We start from the raw sequence: 25,203 nt of genomic DNA, 5'->3' as shown, positions 1-25,203 counted from the left end.
TAGATTATCTAAACTCAACAACAATCATCTCTAATCCTTACATCCATCAAAAGTATAAAACAAGGATTCAATTAACCAAAGAATTCATATAATCAAGATTATCTAAACTCAACAATAATAATCTCCAATCATCACATTCATCAAAGCATAAAACACAAAACTTAATTAACCAAAAGATTCATAAACAAAGAGAATCAAAGGGAGTTCTTACAAAACATAGCAATCCAAGGAAAACCAATCCGATGAAGTGTTAATTGACATCCAAAGCAATCCAATGAATCCACAATCGAAAGTAATTGATTTGAAACTCTAAAAACCCAAGGAAAAATGTGGAAATCGCCCTTGGAGGCTGCTGGGTTCGTGTGTATAAAGTGAAACCCTAGAGATGGGTTTTAAACTAAAAAAATTCGTAACTGCCAGATCACGCAGTAGGCGGCCGCCTAGAAGTAGGCGGCCGCCTAGAAGTAGGCGGTGGCCTAGACGTAGGCGGTGGCCTAGAAGTAGGCGGTGGCCTAGAGAAGTAGGCGGCCGCCTACCACCCCTTTCGACATTCCAAAGTAGGCGAGCGGCGAGGCTAGGCGGGCGCCGTGCGCGCGGCGTTTTTGTTTTGGTCCGTTCTCCCTCGTTTCAAGATGGATTTTAGATCCATTTTCGCCTACGAACTCGTATCGAGACGAACTTTGATTCTTCATCAGACCATTCAACTAAATTCTGACTTTAATTTTGTTCACATATCAATCAATGTGAGCACAAAATCCTGAGACAACAAAATTAGCACAAAAGCTCAAATCATTCAACTCTTAAGTGAAAGAGACCAAAATAAAAGTCAATATAACACGTAAACACCCAGAGATTCATCACAAAATAGGGCTAAACAACCCCCCCACACTTGATCCTTTGCTTGTCCTCAAGCAAAGTCACGACACCAAAAGATAGTTCACAAGAAAACTTCCTCACCATTCACATCTCCAACCAATCTAAGTCTCTTAGCCTTTCACATTCCTCACGAGATGTTCATTGTTAAGATTTTAAGAAGCAACAACCACATGATACAATTCAATCCGATCAGACCCAATTCTCCGCTAGAGGTGAATTCCCTAATGTGATTGCCTTTATAATCAAATCCCATTTTCCTTGAAGATGATAAACAATCAAACGCAATCACATTAGGGAATTCAATTTCGCTTCAAACCTTTAAAATATTCCGCTTCAACACAATCCAACGCCACATCAGATTCAATTTCATCGGAATTAACTTTTGTGGGAAATTCCAAAAAGTTTGAAAGTTTGGGTATTTAGAATAGATTTTTATTTGTTTTGGGAAAAACTGAAAAATGTATAAAGTTTGTGAATTTAAAACAAATTAACCCAATTTTAAACCTATTAAATCTTACTTAATGTGATTAACTAAAATTGTTTTTCTCTTATTTTTATTTTCATTTAGTTCAGTTAAATAAAAAATGATTCAATTGGCTGAATTAAATTTCTTTAAACTGGCGACATGATCATTTTTTTTGCCAACTAATGGTGCATAGTAATGAACACAAAAACTGAAATTCTAAGAGCTCCAAAGAAATTCTGTATTCACTCAAATTTTTCTCAAAAAAAAAAATAAAAAAATACTCCCTTAGTCCATTACAAATGTCACATTACTTTTGGGCAAGAAGATTAAAAAAGAGTAAAATTTTGAAGTAGCCAAAATGAAGCGTAAAACACAATTTATGGCCACACATTGAAAAAACACAAATTTTGGCCATTTTTATAGCTTTGGGACGTTTTTGCCCTTAATTGGGCGGACTGGGTAGGGTCAGGAGCGCGGGTCGCGTGCCGGGTAGGATCAGGCACGCGGGTCGGGTTAGGCACTTATGGCACTATTAGTGCTGTCACAGCCCAAAACCGTTTACTTCCTTTGCAAATTTTATTTGAAAATTAGTATATTTTTGAGTTATTAAAATATATATCTATGAGTCGAGTTGTGATAAATCTAGTCGCGCCCCTAGTTAGATAGTTAATTTTAAGTTACAAATTTTAATTTTAGTAAATAGTAAATTTATTTCTCAAAGAATAGGCCATGTATATACATAATCGTATAATTTCCTATATTGGGCCTTAATTCTTATATAACTACTTACCATTATTGGGCCTGAATAAATTTCTCTATATTGGGCCTCAATTACTTTTGTTGGCCTAAAGTATTATGAGCCCATCTCATTTTAGAAAAAAATCATTAGCATTTATATTTCTTCTTTACTTACTGTTTTGAAATTTCTACCGTTTCTAATTGAAACAATAGCTACGTGTTTTCTCCCTAGCCACAATTCCATTTTTCATCTTCAGCCACTTAATTTCTCTTTTCCTTTTTCAGCCACATGATTTTACTTAAAAATCTTCAGCCACAAATTTAATTTCGTGCAGCCCAAGAATTGAGTACTATTTAAACACAAATCACCCGAATTTGTATACCAGCAATTTTCTCTTCATCTGTTCACTTCACCATATAAACTCAATCTGCCATTTCTCACTGCACATCATCAATCGGTAATTTTAATATTTTCTGTAAGTTTAAATACTCATATGCAATAATTTCTGTTTTCTTTGTAAATTCCCAATTTTTCAAAAGAATCAAAAGCCCTACAATCGAAGAATAACATTTTCACTAATTTACAACAAATTTAAAATAGAGAAGAAATAGAAGAGGTGGAAAGAGGAATAGGGACAGAGAAGAGAGGAGTCGGCGCCGTGCGCTGCATGCGCCACGGCGGCCGGCGGAGAGAAGCCGGGGTGACGGCTGGCGATGAAGAAGAAGTACAGCAGCAGCAGCAGCGCCGGATCTGGGACGGAGGGAGGCGGCCTGATCAACCGCTACTCTCTGTCGCGGAACGGCGAGGGTGGCCGCGCTGTCGGCTGGAGAGAGAGAGAAAGGTGAGGGCGGTGTTGGGCAGGAGCAGGCGACGGCTGGCGGAGGATAAGGCCGGAGGAGGAGTCAGCCGCGGCTTGGAGTGGCGAGGAGAAGAGCAGAAGGGGGGAGAGAAGTCGATGGAGAGGGGTTAAGGAGAGGACAGGGGGAGGCAGAGTCGCCGGCCTACGACGGCGGCGTGCCGTCTGTGGCGGCGGCAGGAGGCTGAGAAGGGAGAAGGGAGAGGGGTGAGGGGAGAGCGGCTGAGAGAGAGAAGGAGTGAAGAGCGTGGTGCGTGAGTTATGTGGGTGTGTTGGAGAATGAGAGTTAAAGTAGGGGAAATGGGGAAATGAAATGGGCTTTGGGCTTAGTTTGGTTTTAAATTGAATGGGCTTTAATTGGGGCTTAATTTTATTAGATGATTGGGCTATAATTTGATTAATTATTGCACTAATTTATTTTATCAAAAGGCTTGCATTTGCATATTATTTTACAAAGAATGTCATATTTGGACTTCATATTTTAATTTTCATTATTAAGTTGGACTTGATTTTATTAAATCCCAACTCAAATTTTTAAAGAAGCATGCATTTTATTATTTGGTTCATTAGACCAATTATTTTCAAATGATTATATGATAATAAATTTTTAAAATTTAAACTATTATTATTATTTTATAAATTCAGTTAGGCCCTTATATTTTTATTATCTGAATTTATCTGACTAGGTGCGGCGCGACTAGGACGTAAATTTTGATTTAATTACTCAAGTTAGCATACAAGTTGAAGTTCAAAAATTCAGGTGTGGGATTTATTTCAGTACATGCTGTGGTTAATCTTTGTCCATTTTAATATCATGTGTTTACCATATGTGAGTTGCATTAAATTATATCGCTAGGGGCCCGCTCAATGGGTCCAGGACTTCACCGTCCTTGGTATGCCACAATGCGATTTCATGTTAAAGTTATGGTTGCAACCAGTCGCCAGGGGCCGGCTCAATCGGTCCAGGACGGAAAGGTCCTTGGTATGCCACAGTGCGACTTTCAGTTACGAATGTATTGATCATATGTGATTCTCATTTTATTAACGTGGACAATGATTGCATGTTTCCCACACTGAGTGTACCCTGTATGCTCATCCCATACTTAACATTTTCAGGTTTCAAAGGCCGGAGGCGCGTGGAAGGTCGAATGGCGAACCAAATATTTTGTATTTAGCTTTAACTAAAAATGTTATTTTGAGTAAAGTATGTTTAAATAAAAATGTATTTCTTTATTTTCACATTAAATATTTATTTATATGCATAGTTTTTCCGCGTGCGTTTTCATTTAAAATTAAAATGGATTTGGGTGTCACAAGGTGGTATCAGAGCAGGTCTACTTTCCTGTAGACTCTGCAAAATAAAAATTTTCTTAAAATGTTTTTAAGTCAAGTATGACAAATCCATTCGACCTCTACGTGCTCCGACATCAAGGTAAAGATATTTCAAATATTTTTCAAGGGGATGAGTATAAATTATTTACGTTGAAAGTATGTTGAGTTTTGCTGCAATGATTGAAGTATTATCAGAAAGTTCAAGTTCAGTATGCAAGTTATTATGAGAAAGTTCAGTATTCATGTTATTATGTTGAAGATTATTGCAGCTATGAATTGTCAAATTTCGAGGACGAAATTTTTTTAAGTGGGTAGGTTTGTCACAGCCCAAAACCGTTTACTTCCTTTGCAAATTTTATTTGAAAATTAGTATATTTTTGAGTTATTAAAATATATATCTATGAGTCGAGTTGTGATAAATCTAGTCGCGCCCCTAGTTAGATAGTTAATTTTAAGTTACAAATTTTAATTTTAGTAAATAGTAAATTTATTTCTCAAAGAATAGGCCATGTATATACATAATCGTATAATTTCCTATATTGGGCCTTAATTCTTATATAACTACTTACCATTATTGGGCCTGAATAAATTTCTCTATATTGGGCCTCAATTACTTTTGTTGGCCTAAAGTATTATGAGCCCATCTCATTTTAGAAAAAAATCATTAGCATTTATATTTCTTCTTTACTTACTGTTTTGAAATTTCTACCGTTTCTAATTGAAACAATAGCTACGTGTTTTCTCCCTAGCCACAATTCCATTTTTCATCTTCAGCCACTTAATTTCTCTTTTCCTTTTTCAGCCACATGATTTTACTTAAAAATCTTCAGCCACAAATTTAATTTCGTGCAGCCCAAGAATTGAGTACTATTTAAACACAAATCACCCGAATTTGTATACCAGCAATTTTCTCTTCATCTGTTCACTTCACCATATAAACTCAATCTGCCATTTCTCACTGCACATCATCAATCGGTAATTTTAATATTTTCTGTAAGTTTAAATACTCATATGCAATAATTTCTGTTTTCTTTGTAAATTCCCAATTTTTCAAAAGAATCAAAAGCCCTACAATCGAAGAATAACATTTTCACTAATTTACAACAAATTTAAAATAGAGAAGAAATAGAAGAGGTGGAAAGAGGAATAGGGACAGAGAAGAGAGGAGTCGGCGCCGTGCGCTGCATGCGCCACGGCGGCCGGCGGAGAGAAGCCGGGGTGACGGCTGGCGATGAAGAAGAAGTACAGCAGCAGCAGCAGCGCCGGATCTGGGACGGAGGGAGGCGGCCTGATCAACCGCTACTCTCTGTCGCGGAACGGCGAGGGTGGCCGCGCTGTCGGCTGGAGAGAGAGAGAAAGGTGAGGGCGGTGTTGGGCAGGAGCAGGCGACGGCTGGCGGAGGATAAGGCCGGAGGAGGAGTCAGCCGCGGCTTGGAGTGGCGAGGAGAAGAGCAGAAGGGGGGAGAGAAGTCGATGGAGAGGGGTTAAGGAGAGGACAGGGGGAGGCAGAGTCGCCGGCCTACGACGGCGGCGTGCCGTCTGTGGCGGCGGCAGGAGGCTGAGAAGGGAGAAGGGAGAGGGGTGAGGGGAGAGCGGCTGAGAGAGAGAAGGAGTGAAGAGCGTGGTGCGTGAGTTATGTGGGTGTGTTGGAGAATGAGAGTTAAAGTAGGGGAAATGGGGAAATGAAATGGGCTTTGGGCTTAGTTTGGTTTTAAATTGAATGGGCTTTAATTGGGGCTTAATTTTATTAGATGATTGGGCTATAATTTGATTAATTATTGCACTAATTTATTTTATCAAAAGGCTTGCATTTGCATATTATTTTACAAAGAATGTCATATTTGGACTTCATATTTTAATTTTCATTATTAAGTTGGACTTGATTTTATTAAATCCCAACTCAAATTTTTAAAGAAGCATGCATTTTATTATTTGGTTCATTAGACCAATTATTTTCAAATGATTATATGATAATAAATTTTTAAAATTTAAACTATTATTATTATTTTATAAATTCAGTTAGGCCCTTATATTTTTATTATCTGAATTTATCTGACTAGGTGCGGCGCGACTAGGACGTAAATTTTGATTTAATTACTCAAGTTAGCATACAAGTTGAAGTTCAAGTTGAAGTTCAAAAATTCAGGTGTGGGATTTATTTCAGTACATGCTGTGGTTAATCTTTGTCCATTTTAATATCATGTGTTTACCATATGTGAGTTGCATTAAATTATATCGCTAGGGGCCCGCTCAATGGGTCCAGGACTTCACCGTCCTTGGTATGCCACAATGCGATTTCATGTTAAAGTTATGGTTGCAACCAGTCGCCAGGGGCCGGCTCAATCGGTCCAGGACGGAAAGGTCCTTGGTATGCCACAGTGCGACTTTCAGTTACGAATGTATTGATCATATGTGATTCTCATTTTATTAACGTGGACAATGATTGCATGTTTCCCACACTGAGTGTACCCTGTATGCTCATCCCATACTTAACATTTTCAGGTTTCAAAGGCCGGAGGCGCGTGGAAGGTCGAATGGCGAACCAAATATTTTGTATTTAGCTTTAACTAAAAATGTTATTTTGAGTAAAGTATGTTTAAATAAAAATGTATTTCTTTATTTTCACATTAAATATTTATTTATATGCATAGTTTTTCCGCGTGCGTTTTCATTTAAAATTAAAATGGATTTGGGTGTCACAAGTGCCATAAGTGCCAAGCTTGGCACTTATGGCACTAATAGTGCCATAAGTGCCAACGAAATTTTTTTTTACTCCCCCTGCCCTGTCTACCCCCAGACCCCCGACCCCACCCACCCCACCCACCCCAAGCCAAAAACTTTTACTTTATTATTTTATTTTATGGCACTTATGGCACTATTAGTGCCATAAGTGCCAACGAAATTTTTTTTACTCCCCCTGCCCTGTCTACCCCCCAGAACCCCGACCCCACCCACCCCCAAGCCAAAAAATTTTACTTTATTATTTTATTTTATGGCACTTATGGCACTAATAGTGCCATAAGTGCCAACGAAAATCCAAAATAAAATAAAGTAAAATGGTCTTTTTAGCACTTATGGCACTAATAGTGCCATAAGTGCCAAACATGCAGAACAAATATAGAAACAACAGCATCATCTAAACCCTAAATGGAACATTTAAACCCTAAATGGATAATCTAAACCCTAAATGGAACATCTAAACCCTAAATGGATAATCTAAACCCTAAATGGAATATCTAAACCCTATAGGGGAAGTGTTTAAAAAGTTCCTTTTGGCTTGGGGGTGGGTGGGGGGGTAGGGTCAGGGGTCAGGGGCTAGGCACGGCAGTGGGAGTAAAAAAAAAATTATTGGCATGGGGTGGGTGGTGGGGGGATGGGTGGGTGGGTGGGGTTGGGGGTCTGGGGGGTAGACAAGGCAGGGGAAGTAAAAAAAAAAAAAAAAATGGCTTGGGGGTGGGTGGTGGGGGGGGGTGGGTGGGGTCGGGGGTCTGGGGGGTAGACAAGGCAGGGGAAGTAAAAAAAAAAAAAATTTGGCTTGGGGGTGGGTGGTGGGGGGGGTGGGTGGGTGGGTGGGGTCGGGGGTCTGGGGGGGTAGACAAGGCAGGGGAAGTAAAAAAAAAAAAAAAAAATTTGGCTTGGAGGTGGGTGGTGGGGGGTGGTGGGTGGGGGGTGGGTGGGGTCGGGGGTCTGGGGTCTGGGGGGTAGACAAGGCAGGGGAAGTAAAAAAAAAAAAAAAAATTTTGGCTTGGGGGTGGGTGGGTGGGTGGGGGTGGGTGGGGTCGGGGGTCTGGGGGTAGACAAGCAGGGGAAGTAAATTTTTTTTTTTGGCTTGGGGTGGGTGGTAGGGGGTGGGTGGGTGGGGGGGTGGGTGGGGTCGGGGGTCTGGGGGTAGACAAGGCATGGGTTAATCCCTAAATCTGGATCCGGGTCAAAGAAAGTTGTTGGATCTATTGGATTAAAGGGTAAATTAGGTAGAGCACATAAAAGATGGCCAAATATTGATGTTTTAAATTTTGTGGACAAAATTTAAGTTTCAATCACCAATAGGGCCATCCGGCCCTATTGTTTCATTAAAAAATATGTAGAAAATAGATAAAGTGAGTTGATTGAAATTGTTTAAACATTAGGTATAGAAAGAGAATATATTGCCAAAAAAGGAATAGGACATTTGTAATGGGACATCCCATTATGAAAAGTGAGACATTTTTAATGGGACGGGGGGAGTAACATTTGTCTATAAAATACTCAATACAGTTCAGTCATCATCATTCACCACTTTACACACAAAAAAAGAACAAATAAAATGCGAAGAAAAGATTTAACTACTCTAGCAAAAAAATTCAATAGTCTTGTTTCTTCTTCAAGATAGCTTGAATGGCAAGCCAACAAGGGGAAAGATCAAAATGGCCATGTCCAAATTTGAATGTTTAAGGATTACTATTGCTCAATTGTGGGAAACTACAAAAGAAACAACAATAAAATGGTGATTGCATAAATTTAGTGAGTTGGCAAAATCTGTAGGCCACGAAGAATGATAGTGTAAATATACTTGGAGTTGATTTCAAGTTTGGATTTTTTTTACAGATCAACAATTAGAAGACCAGCATCTGGAATAAATTGCAACAAGAGTACAATGGATAAATGGTCAGCTCATACAAGTGCAATTAAACCTGACGTAACAGCCCTAAACAAGTTGCTAAGGCTATGATTCTCACTTGAAGCTATAGAATATGACATAATTTGCATGGCAATGAAGTTCAAGAGTATGCACAACACAATTCATATAATTGAGAAGTGATTTTACATCACAAAGAGTTCACACATATTCTACTTGACTTCATGTCATGGCCCGATTTCTAGCCAATGATAGCGTAGAACGAGTATCACACAACTAAGGTTAAAGGATCGACTTCCCCACATAATCAACTATAATTTACAGTTTAGGTCACCAATGACCACAAGTATGAGTATTTGAATGAAAATGACTTTCATAATGGTCTACGTGCAAACAATTACTAGGCATAAGTAGTCCAGTGTTAGATTAATCCAGTCATATCAATGGTTATAATTTACAACACCAAAGGAAATAAGGATTTAATGGTTTATCAGCTCTCATACAGTGGCACAACAGAATCATGGTCAAGTTACACGTATGAAGACGGGTAACCCATGAGGTATCATCAAGAAAATGTAGTAGTATCATTTCAAGTCAATCATGAAAATATTTTCCTTGTTAAGAAAGCAAAGATAGGGCAATTTATAGAAGTCATCAAATATGCTTCAAACATTACGACCACCTTGAATGTAAAACCTCCCCCTCCTCCTCTCCCATCCAAACCTAGCCTGCACATTTAGAAATATATGTAGGGCTGAGTATTATTACTCAGTGGACATATGCCAGAAATAATTGAAATCTTGCTACTTAGAACTATAGGTTGAACTTGCTCATTTTAAGCAAGCACGAGGTAATATTTGATTGAGAAGGTACCTGTGCATGCTATATCAAAAGATAATTTCTGCAGTCATCATAATAATAATATCGTCATAATATCATTGTATCTCATATTATAAGCCGACAATAATAAAGTGTATGGACCACATCTACCCATCATCATCATCATACTCATAGCAATTCAACCATATCATCATGGGCGAAGAGAAGGAGGCCTCCTTCTCAACCCCGTGACCGGCCGATGCATGACAACGGCTCACGATCACCACTGTGCACATACCTTAACTAGTAGCATGTCAGCTTACATAGTTCAAGGCCGATTGTTATCTCATGGTAGCAGGTCAACATACATTTCATCATCATCCAATAAAATAGGGCAAGTCAACGATTTATGAAATACTTTTCCAAAATAATAATAATAACTTTGATTGAAAATATTTTATATTTTTAACCCACATAAGAGGGTTCGCGAAGCCCACGTATTAGGGTGTGTAGTTAGATTCTGGTGCTTCCTTTGCTCGAACCTTCGATATCATGAAAGTACGTGTTCTATATATAATAGAAAAAAAAAGATAGACGACGTATATATAATAATAAACTACAATTCAGTTGTTTACTAATTGTTGGGAACTTAGTGAAATATCCTAATCCTTGTTTTGATGATACCAAAATCAATAGGATTCTTTTGTAATAAACTACAACTGCTTGAACTCAAGTGTTAGAGTTCTTGTTCTAGTTTAGTTGCTGTTCTGAAGACTGAAGACTGAAGAACGAAGGACTGAGAACTGAAGACTTAAGTTGCCGACTGAAGCATCAGTTGAAGAATTAGTTTTGACTAATTACTTAATGCGAGCCACGTAGAATCAGCGGACTGATACTAAAGTCAAGTATCAGTTAAACATTCTTCCTCATGCATTTTTACCTCTTGGTGTGTCATATTTGATGTTTAGTTATGAGGATTTTGTGTGTTTGATGGTTTATTTGACCTTATATTGGTTTATGGTCAAGAACTTGTCACTTGCGTGTTGTTTGAACGAATTTTCAGAAATAATGAAGCATAATTTGGAAGAATTGGCTGAAATACAAGTTGTAGTTCGTCTCAAGAGAAGTTCGTGAGAGTAAACGGATCGTAAATCAGAGTTCGTACGAGGGAGAACGAGCAAAAATAAAATTGCTGCGCAAAGCTATCAGAATCTCGTGGCGCCTCATGCGGGCTGGGCGCGCGGCCGCGCCTCGGGCCACGTGACAGCACAGTTTCTGCGCGATTTTTCTATTATTTCAGCTATTTTTCGATCCTACACGGTTTTGACCTATATTTTGAGACCTAGGGCATATAAATACTCCCCAGAAACATATTGAAAGTAACTTCTATCACCATGTATCATGTTTTTTACTTTTCCTGAGAGCTGTGAGAGACGGAGAACGGAGCAAGAGCAAGAACTGAAGATTCTCGATTTCACTACGGTTTTATTGTTGAATGTTTTTCTATTTTATTGAGATATTGATTCTAGTTCATATGTCTATGTGTGGCTAGAATCCCTTTTTCCCAGGGTTTAGGGAGTAGACATGATTTGAATTTCTGACTGTTTGATTCAATTAATTGAGATTGTTATTCTTTTTTATGTTCTTGTTATAATTGTTTGCTTTATTGTTTGATCACCAATTTAGCATAATCATAGGTTTTAATTTGAGATCGGGAGATGATGATTATTACCTGAACTAAGAACATAGAACACATTTATTTTAATTCTAAAGGGAATTGATAATTGTGAGGGCATTAATCCTAGGAACTTTTAGGAGTTACATGTTAGAAGTGTGATCCAGGGATGGTAACATTGCATGTAATCAACGGTTTGTATGCCACAGGAGTGGGTATGAACTAGCTTAGAGATTGCCTTAGGAATAATCTGATTAACTGAATTGAACATGTTAGTTAGGTGAATTTGTTAAAAACAAAACTCTTAATTTCGTTTGTCTAGATAGAGTAGAATAATTTAGGATAGAAATTGGTTAATTCAGTCTCTGTGGAATACGACCTTGCTTGCTACTGTACACAATTGCACCCGTACACTTGCGGTGTGTTAAATAAAATAGCGAACAGGACTGAACCTCCAACGTTCAAAGGAAGCCACGCACTCCAGAAGTACAGCCACATTAAATGCAGAGATCTCAGGATCGTCCTTTCTCTGCAGAGGCCATTCCTCTTTGGTGATTAACTTTTCAGAGATGTCGCATCTCCTGCTCTTCAAAGTAGCCGTTCTCACCAAACAAGGAAGCTCGAAGATTGAAGCCTCAGCCCAAGTTTGAATTACTCTCTAACGGAAGAAATCTTGAAGACCTTCTCCGCCAACGGATCTATTCAAGACATCTCCTATAAATAGCACTTGATGATCGCTTCAATCTTCTTTGATTCAACAACATAAGCTGAAACGCTGCCAAAATCCTTACTCAGGCCAGAGCCTAATCTCTCCAAAGTTTGAATCGAAGAAGAGAATTCCAAAGCCAAAAGTCAGTCACTGTTGATTACACATATTCTCTTAGACCGTAGGTAAACCTTGTTTACCCAAAGCCTAGGTCAAACTAACTACAAAGAACTTGTTCTTTGAAGTTTAGTTGGCAAGTTTTCAAACCTCTCTTCAACCGACCGAATTGAGTGTTTGTGTGAAAAAGGAGTTCAGACAGGTGTTCTGTCTCCGTGAGGTCCTAGTGCCCAGTGCGTGCTAGGAGTGAGAAATCCAACAAGGTGTGTTGGTACTGAAGATTGGATCTTCAGTTGTTTCTGTTGTGTGCACCCGCAAGCACACGTTCAGGTTTGTTGTGCACCCGTAAGCACGAGCATCGGTTTGCAGTGCACCCGTAAGCACTTGACAGTGAAGTTGTTGGTCTGACCAACCGACCGTGGACGTATAAAGTATTTTTCGAACCACGTAAAAATCTATGTGTTATTTACAGTTTTCAGTACTTACTTTCTTACTTGTGTTCTTCCTTTCGTAAACTGAAAACTGATTAATCGCAAAGAGAAACCTAAAGACTGACAACGTGCTTAACTCACAGGCTATTTCGAAACAAAAGTTTTCCGCTGCGTGTGTTATCAGTCTAACTGATTTATCTTCTGATAGTCAGTAAGATTCATAACATCTCTGTTTATCAAACTCGACTGAAGCTTTACGTGTATCAGTTAAGGTCTTTTGACTTAACTGATAACTCCTAACTGAAGAGTATTCAGTATCAGTCGTCAACCCTGTTTTGGTCAAAACTCGAATTTGTGTTTGATGTTTCGTTTTTTACTCCTGTAAAAGTCAAAAATATCTTATAGGTGTATTTCCCCCCTCCCCCCTCATACACCTATTCGAGATCCTCGGGACCTAACACTAATTAATCATGTTTCTCCTGCTTAACACATGTCTCGTTCTATTAATCCATGAGACATTAGACCCTGAATAGGGTAGACTTGTCTTGTGACAATCATATCCCATCTCATCTTAATCATATTTTAACGATTTCTTCGTACAAAATCGTTCTCTTCTTATCAAAACACTTCTTGTTTATAATAGGATTTAGGGAATCCCATTTTATACTTACCATCTATAAATTTATTTTACATAGCATTTATTCCTATCTCAAAACCATTCTTTCAATATTTATACATATATATATATATATATATATATCTACATATATAAAAACATAATTTTCGAGTTGGATAAAAAAAATGGGTTAATAGCCGAAAAATACACGAACTTTCACCAAATTTGCATATTGCACACGACCTTCTAAAATAGCCCCAGAATACACAACCTTTTAATCTAATCGCAAATTGCACCCGCGTTGACTAACACCTTGATCGGTGGTGACGTGGTTGTCGGATTTTGTTGACGTGGATGATTTTCCGATCTAGTAAAACGACGTCGTTTTGTCAAGCTCTTTTAATTTTTTTAAAAAAATCAAAAAATTGAAAAATCCCCTGATTTATCGTTTGGACCTTCTTCCCGTCTGGACTGCCTTCGTCGCTCATTCTGCAAATCTCGAACGCCGCCATCCTCCTGGAAATGAGGGAAAACGGTGGTGGTGGTAGTGGTGGAGAGCAGGTGCGCGAGCTTTAGCATGTGACCGCTGCGGAAATTAGGGTTTCGAAGGGCGCCGGTCCGGATCTAAGAAATTAGGGCAGGAGCACGGCGGGGCGGCGAAAATCGTGGGGGAAGAGGGAGATGGCGGGGCAACGTAAATCAAAGCACGATGAGAAGTAATTGGTGTGCTAGACGACGCTCCTCTGCAAGGAAAATGAAGGAATAGGGGTTTGCAGGAGGGCAAGGCAGCGACAACTTTGGGAATCTAGAGAAGAAGGAGCAGAAATGTGTGTGTGTGTGTCTGTGAGAAACGAAAGAAGAATAAGCATAAACATGTAGAAATCGATGGTGGATTGTGGGCAGCGAAGATCCGCGATCCGGTGAAGCAGAAGGCGTGGTGGGCTGGGGATGAGGAGGGAGAGCGGGGAGAGGATGAAGGCTGCAAATCGTCGGGGAAGGGTGCGGAGGAGCCGGATCTGGAGGCTCTACTGCCGGTAGAGATGGCGCTGCCTGGAAAGGTGGCGCTGCCATGATTACTTGGCCTCTCTACGCGGAGCAGAAGATGAACCATATTTTCATGGTTGAAGAAATGAAGGTGGCGTTGCCGATAGAGATGGCGGAGGACGGATTCGTGACGAAAGCTGAGTTGGAGAAGATGAATCGGGTTACTTTGTTTAATTAAAATCACCTTTTAATTTAATTTCTGTGCAAAACGACATCGTTTAGCCCACGTGACTTGCCATTGTGTAAAAAAAGCCACGAGTAATGCCATGTCATCGCCGGTCAAACTTAAGAGCTGCCGAAATTTTCGCCGTGTGCAATTTACAACTAAATTAAAAGGTGGTGTATTCTGGGACTATTTTTAAATGTCATGTGCAATATGTAAATTCGGTGAAAGTTCATGTATTTTTCGGCTATTAACCCCCAAAAAATTAAATTTTCGATTCAGTTAAATCATGACCGAACTGATCCCACCTAGGGCTGGGAAAATATACCGAAAACTCGGTATACCGGCCATACCGTACCGTAAAATACCGAATTTAAGGTATACCGATTTTTTTGGTAAGGTATGATACCATACTGAAGATTTACGGTAAGGTAAATGTATGAATTTTCCAAATACCGGGGTATACCGGTGTATACCGATACCGCGGTATACGCCGAAAAAATCAATAAATACCGTATTAAAGGTATATACCGGAACACGGTATGATACTGTATTACTGGTATACCGAATATTACTATATATACCGGTGATGCGATATCATACCTTATTCTGGTATACCTTAACATTCGGTATATACCGGTAATAAGGTACAATACCTTATTCTGATATACCATAGTTGTCCGTATATATTGGTATACCGAAAATCGCGGTATATATCGTATCAAAATCTATAATTTTAAAATATATAATATACTCCCTCCGTCCCTGAAATAAGTTTATCTTTTTCTATTTTGGGACGTCTCTCAAATAAGTTTCTCTTTCTTTCTTTCTATTTTTGGACAACTACCCCACCACTAATAATACTTTATTTATTCTTACTTTTCACTTTTTCACCACTCCCCATACTAATTATAACACTTTTTCATCTTTTCACCACTCCCAATACTAATTATAACATATTTTTCTCCACTATCAATACACTTTACCATTTACCTTAAAACCTGTGCCGTCCCCAAAGAGGAACTTATTTTGGGGACGGAGGGAGTATATTTTTATGTTTATATTTTTAAAAATATTTATAAATTTTATAAAATGATGTATATAATCTATATTATGTGAATATATACAATTGTACATGAATTTATAAATATCATCAAATGAAATATAATATATAGTATAAGTCATACAATAAAATAAAATTGTTTATTTTGATATTATAGTATAGTTATAATATATAACTAAAATTATTGTTTTACTGTCTCAAAAAAAAAAATTTATTGTTTTACAATAGATTATACATCTAGCTTATAATAGTTACATATATAATAGCATAGTTATAATATTAGTATTATATTATAAATAATATTACGTCTAACATATAAATTATATGTAACTTATAACATCTATATAATTTACTATATATATTCATGAATGCATACAAGTATGCGAATATAAATATCATCAAATGATATAAAAGTGAATAAAATATAAGTGTTAATAGGCAAAAGTGCCCCACTCCTTATTCATATTTTGAAAAATGCCCACCCTTATCATGCAAAGCAATCCATGCCCTAAATTACTAATTAACCCTTAAGTGGGTCAACATCAAATGTAATCATTTCGGTCTTCTTACACAATCTTACACATTTTTGAGTTTCAATGCATTTTTGCACAATAATGACCGAAATGATTACATTGAGTGTATGCAATAATTTTTTTTACACTGTATATATATATATATATATATATATATATATATTGTTCATATCTTTAAATTGTAAATATATCGACCGGACACTAATTAACACTTAAACAATATATTAAATCAAATTCAGCAAAATAGTAAAAATTAATATAAAGATACAAATAGATAGAATACAAACTTTTATGTCGATATATCATCGATCCGGCCGGTAAAATGGCCAGAGAAATGTATCCGACCGGGTACATTTCAATTTACAAATGACCCGGACGGATACATTTTTCCTTGACAATTACTGGCCGGATCGATGATATTTAGGCATAAAATATTCTATTTTATTCAATTTCATAAAAAAAAAAAATCAAGACGCTAATAATATATATCCATGCGTATCTATCTTAAATTTTTTATTTTTTTTCTCTTTAATATCTTAATTTCAATACATATATTCTTTGAAATTATTTGTATATATATATATATATATATATATATATATTGTGTTATTCTTGAATGTTGATATATAGTACTATATAACACTATATATATCGTGTAAATCAATTGATATCTTTAAATTTAAAATATACTCAATATCCGTCCCAAATAAATGCATGCTTGTTACCCAAAAAAATCATGCATGTTACCGATACATAAAGGTAAAAATATCTTTCTTCAAAATTTGATTCCCTTTTGATAGACATAAAGCCGATACAATCGGTCCGTTCACTTACTTTAAAATACTAGGGTTTTTTACTCCACCACACACCTCTATCGGCTTCTTCACTTTTACCCACCGAGAGCTTCTTCACTTTTACCCACCGAGAGAGAGAGTTCAAAAGATTGAAGCACACTCGGACTCATCCATGGCATCTTCTTCACAGGTATTTATTTTTAATTTTCATGAAATTGAATAGAATAGAATAATGTATGCTAAAACACGATCGGTCCGGCCGGTGAAGTGGCCGGATAAATCGATCCGGCCGAGAACATTATTTAAATGAAACATACGGCCGGATCGATTTATCCGGCCACTTCACCAGCCGGACCGATCGTGTTTTAGCATAAATTATTCCATTTTAATTAGTTGTATGTTTATATTAATCATTAGAAATTTACTGAATTTAATTTAATTATATTTGTTTAAGTAATCATTATTGAATTATTATTGCGAGTTTTGCTGGGTATTACATTGCATTGTTTGTGTGGTTTTTGTGTAATTTAATAAAATAAAGTATTTTATGCCTATATAGCAACTATCCGGCCGGCACTATGCCCGGAATAATGCGTCCGGCCGGAACAGTTTCAATCTGAAATGTACCCGGCCGGATACATTTTACCGGACACTTCACCAGCCGGATAGTTTCTTTTTAGGCATAAAATACGTTACTAAATATATCTGTATGTTTACGTTAATTATTGAAACTGTTATTTTACTGAAACTGTTATTGTTTAATTATTGAAACTGTTATTAAATAAATATATTTAATTGTTTAATTATTAATTATTGAAACTGTTATTGCTTGGTAAAATATTAAATTGCAGTTTTTTAATATTTTACTGAATTTAATTAAATTGCTTGGTATTAATTGCAGTTTAATAATTTACTGAATTTTTACTCAATTTAATATTAAATTGCTGAATTACTCGAATTTTACTGAATTTAATATTAAATTGCTGAATTACTCGAATTTTACTGAATTTTAATATTTTAATATTACTCAGAGGAAATGTTTTAATATTTTACTGAATTTTACTATTTTACTTGAATTTTACTATTTTACTGAATTACTGAATTTTAATATTATTTAATTTAATTGCTTGGTATTAATTAATTTCGCCTCTTTTTTAATTATGCCTATTTGTATTATTTTTAAATATTTTACTGAATTTAATATGTTTTCATTTTGTAAATGAATAGGCGAATGTCCCATATCTTCGTCGCGACACTATAAACCAGACAGAGGTTGCTATCAGCACCTACTATAGGGATTCACATTTTCCGGAGCTGGTTGAAACTTTAAATGTGGTCGGCGAACAGTGCAATTCAGATTTATTGGGAAGATTTAGAGCATCATGTTTTGGGCATTTCACTGATTGAAGGCCCGGCCCGAAGAGCAATAAAGCATTACACCAGATTGTATCGAGGCAGATTGTGTCAGAAGAAAATGAGATGTGCTTCTTTCTGTGTGGAGCACGAGTCAGATTTTCCCCTGCGGACTACGCATTAGTGACTGGGCTCAATTTCGGGGGATCGAGGTTCGATGCGACATTACAGCACGACTGCAGTCGCGTGGAGGCATACCGACGATTCTGCGGTACGCGAAGCATGACCATACAGTCGCTTATCAAACGCGTGTGCGATTTGGATCATCGAGTGGATGATGAGGATGGGAGCCTGTACCTTCGTGCTGTCCTCGTGTGTGTGGCTCACACCCTTGTTCTTGGGTTGGATACGCGGGTACAGCCGTGGCTTTGGGTTTTGGTGGATGATCTGGCTACATTTGATAGATTCCCCTGGGGCGCGTATTCGTATAAGATGTTATGCCATTATACGCATGAGATAGGAACCGGCGAGAAGTATCACTTCTACGGTCCTTCGTGGGCTTTATATGTCTGGGCATTGGAGCGCGTCCCGGGCTTCGGACACATGGTCGCAGCATCTAGCGGTGATCCGACAGCGCACCCTCGGTGTTTGAGATGGAATTTCAGGGGTAAGCCCCGGCTTCACGGTCTGCGCGATCTATTCGAGGGACAGGTAATCAGTTATTTAAGATTTAGTGTTTCACCGTTACTGGTTTTACTTATGTTCTAATATATTATCTTTGTTGCTTTCTAGGGTGGTGTCCTGCCCCTGGAGCCCGATGGTGACGATCTGTCGAATCACTACTTCATATCAGCGCTGACACCGGGCGAACTCTCGGTGAGCTTCAGGCCCCCCGACAACCCATTAGCTCGGGGTGTCCAATTTCCACAGCAGACCGGAGCCCGTGTTATGGAGGAGCGCGGGGACGAGGAGGATGTACCTAGACAACCTCGTATGACTCGCAGTCACAGTGTTCGGGGCCCTGTGAGGGATGCTCGACCCCACGAGCCGGCTCGTCATTCAGTAGATCCGGGCAAGCGCCCAGCGCCGCATACTTCTTCATCGTCGAGCGAATCTCGGACTGTATCCAGTCCCAGCGAGGGTGAGGTGGACCGTAAGTGGGTGAAGAAGACGATCCGTCAGGAGATTAAGAAGGCCTTCGATAAATTCGTGGATAAACTGAAGGGCAAGGGTAAAAAGGATAGGTGCAAGAAGAGCAAACATTTCCCAGTGCCCGACTCCCCTGATGATGATGACCAGCGACGGTCCCCTGATGATTACCAGCCACGGTCTCCTCCACAGCGACGGTCTCCTCCACCCAGTGCTTCAGGGCCCGACGCTTCAGGGCCAAGCGTTTCACGTCCCTGCGACGACGACCCCCGCGATGAGGAACCACGCCATCCAGAGACCCAGGCAGAGCAGTCACGCCCTTCAGATTATGCCCATTCCCGCCCAGCAGAGACCCCGGATTACAACGAGCAGTGGCGGGCCATAAATCAGTCTGTTCAGGGCGACTACACACCGACAGAGCAGACTTTTGACTGGTCGACCCAGGTCTACCCTCATTGATCTTCCCCATTCCTGAAGCCGCAGTATAGCACAGAGACCTCGATATTCTTTGCTGAACCGCTCACTTCTATTGCACCACATGAGTGGGGACAGTCCAGTTCGGCAGGGCAGGCTCAGACGGAGGAGCCTGAGCCACAGGCAGAGCAGCCACAGGTACTGCTGCTGCAGCACCCAGAGCAGCCGCCGGCAGAGAAGCCGCCAGCAGAGCCCCCGCGTCGCAGTCAGAGGGTGAGGCGTCCGTCTAACTTTCAGAGATCGCCTTGGGTTAATAGCCGAATGCCACGTCCAGTGACACAATACTGCAGTGACCATTATGAGAAGTGGATGGCTAGGTGTCGAGAGGGTAGGGGTGGTGAGATTTATGTCAAGGCAAGTGGTGGTTTGCGGGAGTACGACGACTTCGCGCGGGTGGATAATGTCAGCCAGGAATTCACAACTGGGGTAAATAATCTATTGATTTTAACATTGTTAAATTACTGTCTACTAACTTATTGATTTTAACTTTGTTGCAGGATATTGACTTGTATTTCTTGACCTTGAGAAATAGACTTCGAGGTTCCCTGGATTTACTGGATGACGTAGATATGAATAACACAATCATAGTAGACACAGATTGGTTTGTAAGTAAACTTTAATTATTTATATGTTTTCATTGGTGCTGATATAAATTAATAATTACTTATTTGATCTGTAGATATACCTCAAGAAAGAGTGGGGCGCTCTATTGGATAAGTGGGCAGGAAGTGAGTTCGGCCCCGAGGAGTTTCATGTATTGACTAGCACAGCAATGGCTGATGATTGGGAGCCTGAGATAGACTGGATCTGCCAAGTACGTGGAAAATCACTTAAGGGCTATGAACTTCCTTCTGGTCATATAGGATGGATGGATGCCACACAGGTTATCAGTTAAACAATTATTGTTACTTGTCATTTGTACTTTATCGTTGTTTCTTATCAATTCATTGTGGTTTGTCATAGGTTCTCATGCCAGTCATAATTGGCCACCATTTTATCCTATGTCGGATTCGGTTAGGAGAAGCCGTTTGCGAGGTCTATGACCCAGTATTCCACAAGCTAACACCTCGACAACAGGATAATCGAGTTGGTGAATTACTACCTTTACTGAGATTGTTGCCAGCTGTCCTTCAGGTGTCGAGGTGGCTAGACGACACATCCATTGATTCGACAGTGGCAAAGGACAAGTGGCCACTTATGACGGCGGAGTTTGCTCCAGCGGAGGTTCAGTTTCACCAGCAGAACTCTGTCAGCTGCAGGCCTTTCGTCTGCATGTATGCTGAACGACTGATATCTGGCTCTCCATCCATTGAGTGGGGTAATAGCAACGTGGCGGCATATAGGAGCAAGATTTCTAGATCTATATTTTCGTTGTGTGAAACTTGGAGGGCCCGATGCGATCGCCTTGGCATTAGATAGTGTTGTATATTGTTACATTCATTTGTGGTTCTATTTGATTATTCAAAGAACTTTATTTCCAGTTAATCATTTCAGCTTATCGAATAATAAGATAATTCAATCAATATCAATAACTGTTACAACACACAAATACAAACCACTACTCCCTAGGCTCAGTCGCCCTGCCAGCGCACGTTCTCTTGCTGTGTCCTTCTTCATGGCAGATGCTGCACTTCTTTGGTTTACGACGCCTGATACTAGAAGACTCATCTGCTTGTGTGCTGCTGCCTTCACCACCACCTCGATGTCTTCCTTCTTTTGGGCGCCCCGATTGACCTTTTACAATCAGAGATAATACAACCTGCTCAGCGATGTGCTCGGGAACCAACCACTGGCGTCTCGGCGGGAGATTATTAACTTCGCGAGAGTAAGTATCGATAAGAAATTCGTTCGTGTAGTACGAGTCTACATACTCCGCGATCGTATCACCGGCCTCACTATAAAAACAAACAAACTCCGACAGTAATCAATATAACGAACATTAGAACATATTTGCATTTAACTGAACCCGCCTTAGAAATAATGCTCGTACCTTATTGCAGCGATTGAATGAGAACAGGGCAGTTGGTCTAGCTGGAATACTCGACATTCGCATTTTTTCTTCTCCAGATCCACCTTAAAGCTTCTGTCAGCAGTTTGCACCTTATACTTCATGCCACTCAACCTTTGTGCAGTGTATCGACGACTTTTTTGGACTTCAATAGCTACCCTTTTACCGGCCTCAGCAGTCAAGCCTTGCTCGATTTGTTGTGCAGCCCTTAGTCGCTCGCTGAACCATTTCTCCATAACAATTCTGATTGCCTCTAACATCGAGCAGATAGGAAGTCTTCTTGCCCACAACAATCTGGAATTAAAAGCTTCAGCGGCATTTGATGTCATAAAACTGTAGCGTCGCACAGGCATAGGACACATCGAACGAGCCCACTTCTCCGGCCCAATCCCCATTAGTTTATCGTACGCGGCTCTCTTCATAACCTTTAGGGCATTCATAGCCCTATTGAAGTCGGACTTCTCGTACGCAAATGCAGCTTGTCGATACACCTCGACCACTGCCTTACCGTAATGCTTCAGGTTATTTTGCAAATGGTAGTAGCATAGGCCGTGGATTGCATTTGGTAACTCATTCCTGATAGCATTGGCAATGGAGATATGTTGATCAGAGACAATCAAAAGTGGATCGGCTTGGCCATAAACACGTCGAATGCGTGACATGAAATAAGTCCATGATTCATCGTTTTCTTTCGGGCCAACACCATACGCGAGTGGGAACAAACTCTCGTTGCCGTCCTTCGTCACTGCAACAAACAAAATACCCCTATTCTTGCCCTTCAAGTGTGTGCCGTCGACGACAATCACTGGGCGTAAGATGAACATGAAAGGGGTAGCCGAAGCTGCAAGAGCAACAAATAAGTGTTTGAATCGGCCATCATCGTCAACTTCCCACTCCACCATCGGACCGGGATTGGATTGTCTCAACATGTATAAGTACTTGGGCAGCATCTCGAAGGACTGATCATGTCGACCATAAACCATCTCAGTGGCTCGATTACGGGCTCGCAATGCAACATCGTACTTGATCTGTACGCCAAACTTACGTCGCAGCTCCAGCTGGATTGCCTTCGGCTTCAAGATCTCGCAATCGTCGTGTATTTTCTGTGCTAGATATGCTGCGACGACTTTTGCAGGGGCTTTTATTCGCGCTACGCGCCCTAGCTCACTGTCGCATGAGTGCTCATTGGTGAACTTATACACTCCCCAAATGGCTCCATCTTGTGACGATGCATGGAGCTTGAAGGGGCACGTATCTGAATGCTTGCATTTGAAGTAGACTCGTCTGCTGTCTGATTTGCTGACAGAAAATTCCTTGCCCTGCTTCATGTTCCACAGACCGATTGCAACGATCAGATCATCTTTGCTATTGAAATACATATTCTTTGACAACTCCCGAGACAGTAGCTGATAATCTTCAATATCCACAAGTGCCGCTGCAGCGTCCAACGGGATAACCGGAACTAACCAATTAGTTAGTTCATCTGCTCCAGGAACCTGTTCGTCATCATCGTCGTCGATCTACAAATTCTGCCACCCTGCATATTCAATCCCCGCCCTTCTCACGTTCTCTGGCTCCGACAAGTCTTCAGAGGCGCTTGTATCAGTCTCGGCTTCAGACGATGGAACATAATCTTCATCTACATTACCAGCATTCTCCACAAAATGAGGCTCGTACGTATATTGATTATCAGCTGGACCCCAACAACGATCAGTTGTTAGGCGATCGTAATTGTACGGATTTGGCTCATCCCATGAAGGCCAACCCGTTGACTGATCATTACCCCAAGTGACCGACGGTTCAACAATTTCTTGCGCCGGTGAATCTCCGGCTGATAGGTCTAAATAAGCATATCTTTGGATTGCTTCCAATCCGTCCCCACCTTCGAATGTTGCACTGGATTCACCTCCATACCCGGAAGATTGAGGGAGATCGAACGAAGGAACATACACTCCTCCACTATAATCGTCTTCGACAACATAAATCTCAGGAAAATGTGGCTGGGACGCCAGCAACTGAAGCAAATCATTGTCATCGGCAAGAAGATTTTTACTGTATACCCTGCCATTTAATCTCTTCGTCAAATAATACAAGCTGTAATTAGTGCTCAATGAATTCTCCAACATCAGGTGATTTATCATGTACACCGTACTGGCCATTGTGTCTCCGAAAATATGCAAATTCTTAGAAGAGCCGCCGATGTACTCATAACCATTGAAGGCACCTCCATAATTAACCACAAAGTATCTCCCATATTCATTCATCTACAGAAAAAATAATAAATAAATAAATAAATGATGTAAAGGAAATACAATGTTAAAATACAACATATAACATGTTAATACACTCGAAAAACATCTATCCGCCCGAGGAAGTTTCTGAGGAAATGTGTCCGACCGTGTATTACATGATATATAATTACACACGGCCGGACACATTTTCAAGGACACTTGTCCGGGCGGATACATGATTTTCGAGCATATTAACATGAGTTATGCAGCAATATATATGTATAGAACTAAAATGCAACTAATAATTACTAATTAATACTTTAAAACATGATAGAATGTGCTCTAATTCACATGTATTTCCTTCAAACGTGGCTTTAAATCATAGTATGCTATAATATGCTAATAATTCACATAAGCATATAGGATCAAACAAAACATTGAAAATAAACAATAACCAACTTAAATTACATTTCAAACGTAAAATGACATACCTTTAAACGTTCGGATGAGAGAATTCACAAATAATAGCTTCACCACTTGGAAAATATTAGAATTTCTAATGAGTTTGAGTGTTTTTTCACTTTGAGTGCTCGGATGAGAGGATGAGAGAATTCACTCATATATAAACAAAGATTCCTTCATTTCACGTGAATTTCAATGAAATTAGAGTGTTTGACATGAATACTTTACTGACAAGGCTATTTCACATCATATTTGTCATTTATCATCAATTTTTAAAAAAAAATTATGTCCCTTAATTGAAGGCTAATTAATCGATGGAATATAAATACAAAAAATTAACACAATCCATATTAGCACTCAAAACACAAATCGGAACCAAAAAAACATCTATCCGACCGGAACATATATGCGTCCGACCGATGAAACCTTATGGCCGGTCGGACACGTTGTTTTTCCGGTCGGATAGTGTTTTTTTTTCCAATGTGTGTTTTGAGTGCTAATATCGATTGTGTTAAATTTTAGTATTTATATTCCATTGATTAATTAGCCTACGATTTACTTGTAAAACCTTCGATTTTAATTCAAAAATAAATAAATATAATTTTTTCTGTCAGTCTTTCACATGTTCCAACACTTATTTGACCGATTTTAATCTTTAAATTGATGAATAGATGTTATTCT

The 25,203-nt window shown here is 39.3% G+C and overlaps 3 protein-coding genes and 1 long non-coding RNA gene across 5 annotated transcripts; 2 read left to right on the top strand and 2 right to left on the bottom strand.

The window, feature by feature from the left end:
• The first annotated feature begins 3,043 nt into the window (after positions 1–3,043).
• On the top strand, positions 3,044–6,721 carry LOC131020075 (uncharacterized). Of its 2 annotated transcripts, none has more exons than XR_009100601.1 (2): positions 3,044–5,244; positions 6,330–6,721. It is a non-coding gene; the product is annotated as an uncharacterized LOC131020075 (long non-coding RNA). The 2 variants fall into 2 exon arrangements; XR_009100600.1 differs by having other exon boundaries at positions 3,044–5,262.
• Positions 6,722–18,304: 11,583 nt separating this feature from the next.
• On the top strand, positions 18,305–20,609 carry LOC131020074 (uncharacterized). The gene is made up of 4 exons (XM_057948729.1): positions 18,305–18,909; positions 18,991–20,247; positions 20,319–20,426; positions 20,501–20,609. The coding sequence occupies exons 1-2, from the start codon at positions 18,325–18,327 to the stop codon at positions 19,804–19,806; spliced, it is 1,401 nt and encodes a 466-aa protein (XP_057804712.1). The 5' UTR covers positions 18,305–18,324; the 3' UTR covers positions 19,807–20,247; positions 20,319–20,426; positions 20,501–20,609.
• A 680-nt stretch (positions 20,610–21,289) lies between these two features.
• LOC131020073 (uncharacterized) lies at positions 21,290–22,085 on the bottom strand. The gene is made up of 2 exons (XM_057948728.1): positions 21,812–22,085; positions 21,290–21,716 (listed from the first exon to the last, which is right to left on the bottom strand). The coding sequence occupies exons 1-2, from the start codon at positions 22,063–22,065 to the stop codon at positions 21,380–21,382; spliced, it is 591 nt and encodes a 196-aa protein (XP_057804711.1). The 5' UTR covers positions 22,066–22,085; the 3' UTR covers positions 21,290–21,379.
• LOC131023222 (uncharacterized) lies at positions 22,083–23,157 on the bottom strand. The gene is made up of 2 exons (XM_057952764.1): positions 22,197–23,157; positions 22,083–22,123 (listed from the first exon to the last, which is right to left on the bottom strand). The coding sequence occupies exons 1-2, from the start codon at positions 23,155–23,157 to the stop codon at positions 22,083–22,085; spliced, it is 1,002 nt and encodes a 333-aa protein (XP_057808747.1).
• Between the last annotated feature and the right edge of the window lie 2,046 nt (positions 23,158–25,203).

The sequence above is a fragment of the Salvia miltiorrhiza genome, chromosome 4 (genome assembly GCF_028751815.1).
Source record: "Salvia miltiorrhiza cultivar Shanhuang (shh) chromosome 4, IMPLAD_Smil_shh, whole genome shotgun sequence".
In the NCBI taxonomy this organism is placed as follows: Eukaryota; Viridiplantae; Streptophyta; class Magnoliopsida; order Lamiales; family Lamiaceae; genus Salvia; species Salvia miltiorrhiza.
This window is presented reverse-complemented; position numbering and strand designations above follow the sequence as displayed.

Excerpts from the sequence above, each read along its gene's own strand:
- LOC131023222 (XM_057952764.1), bottom strand. The coding sequence starts at position 23,157 with ATGAAGCAGGGCAAGGAATTTTCTGTCAGCAAATCAGACAGCAGACGA. Across the intron at positions 22,124-22,196 it reads TGGGCCGGAGAAGTGGGCTC|ATTGTTGTGGGCAAGAAGAC; the intron begins GTTCGATGTGTC and ends TTTTAATTCCAG.
- LOC131020074 (XM_057948729.1), top strand. The coding sequence starts at position 18,325 with ATGTGCTTCTTTCTGTGTGGAGCACGAGTCAGATTTTCCCCTGCGGAC. Across the intron at positions 18,910-18,990 it reads GCGATCTATTCGAGGGACAG|GGTGGTGTCCTGCCCCTGGA; the intron begins GTAATCAGTTAT and ends GTTGCTTTCTAG.
- LOC131020073 (XM_057948728.1), bottom strand. The coding sequence starts at position 22,065 with ATGGAGAAATGGTTCAGCGAGCGACTAAGGGCTGCACAACAAATCGAG. Across the intron at positions 21,717-21,811 it reads CATTCAATCGCTGCAATAAG|TGAGGCCGGTGATACGATCG; the intron begins GTACGAGCATTA and ends TTGTTTTTATAG.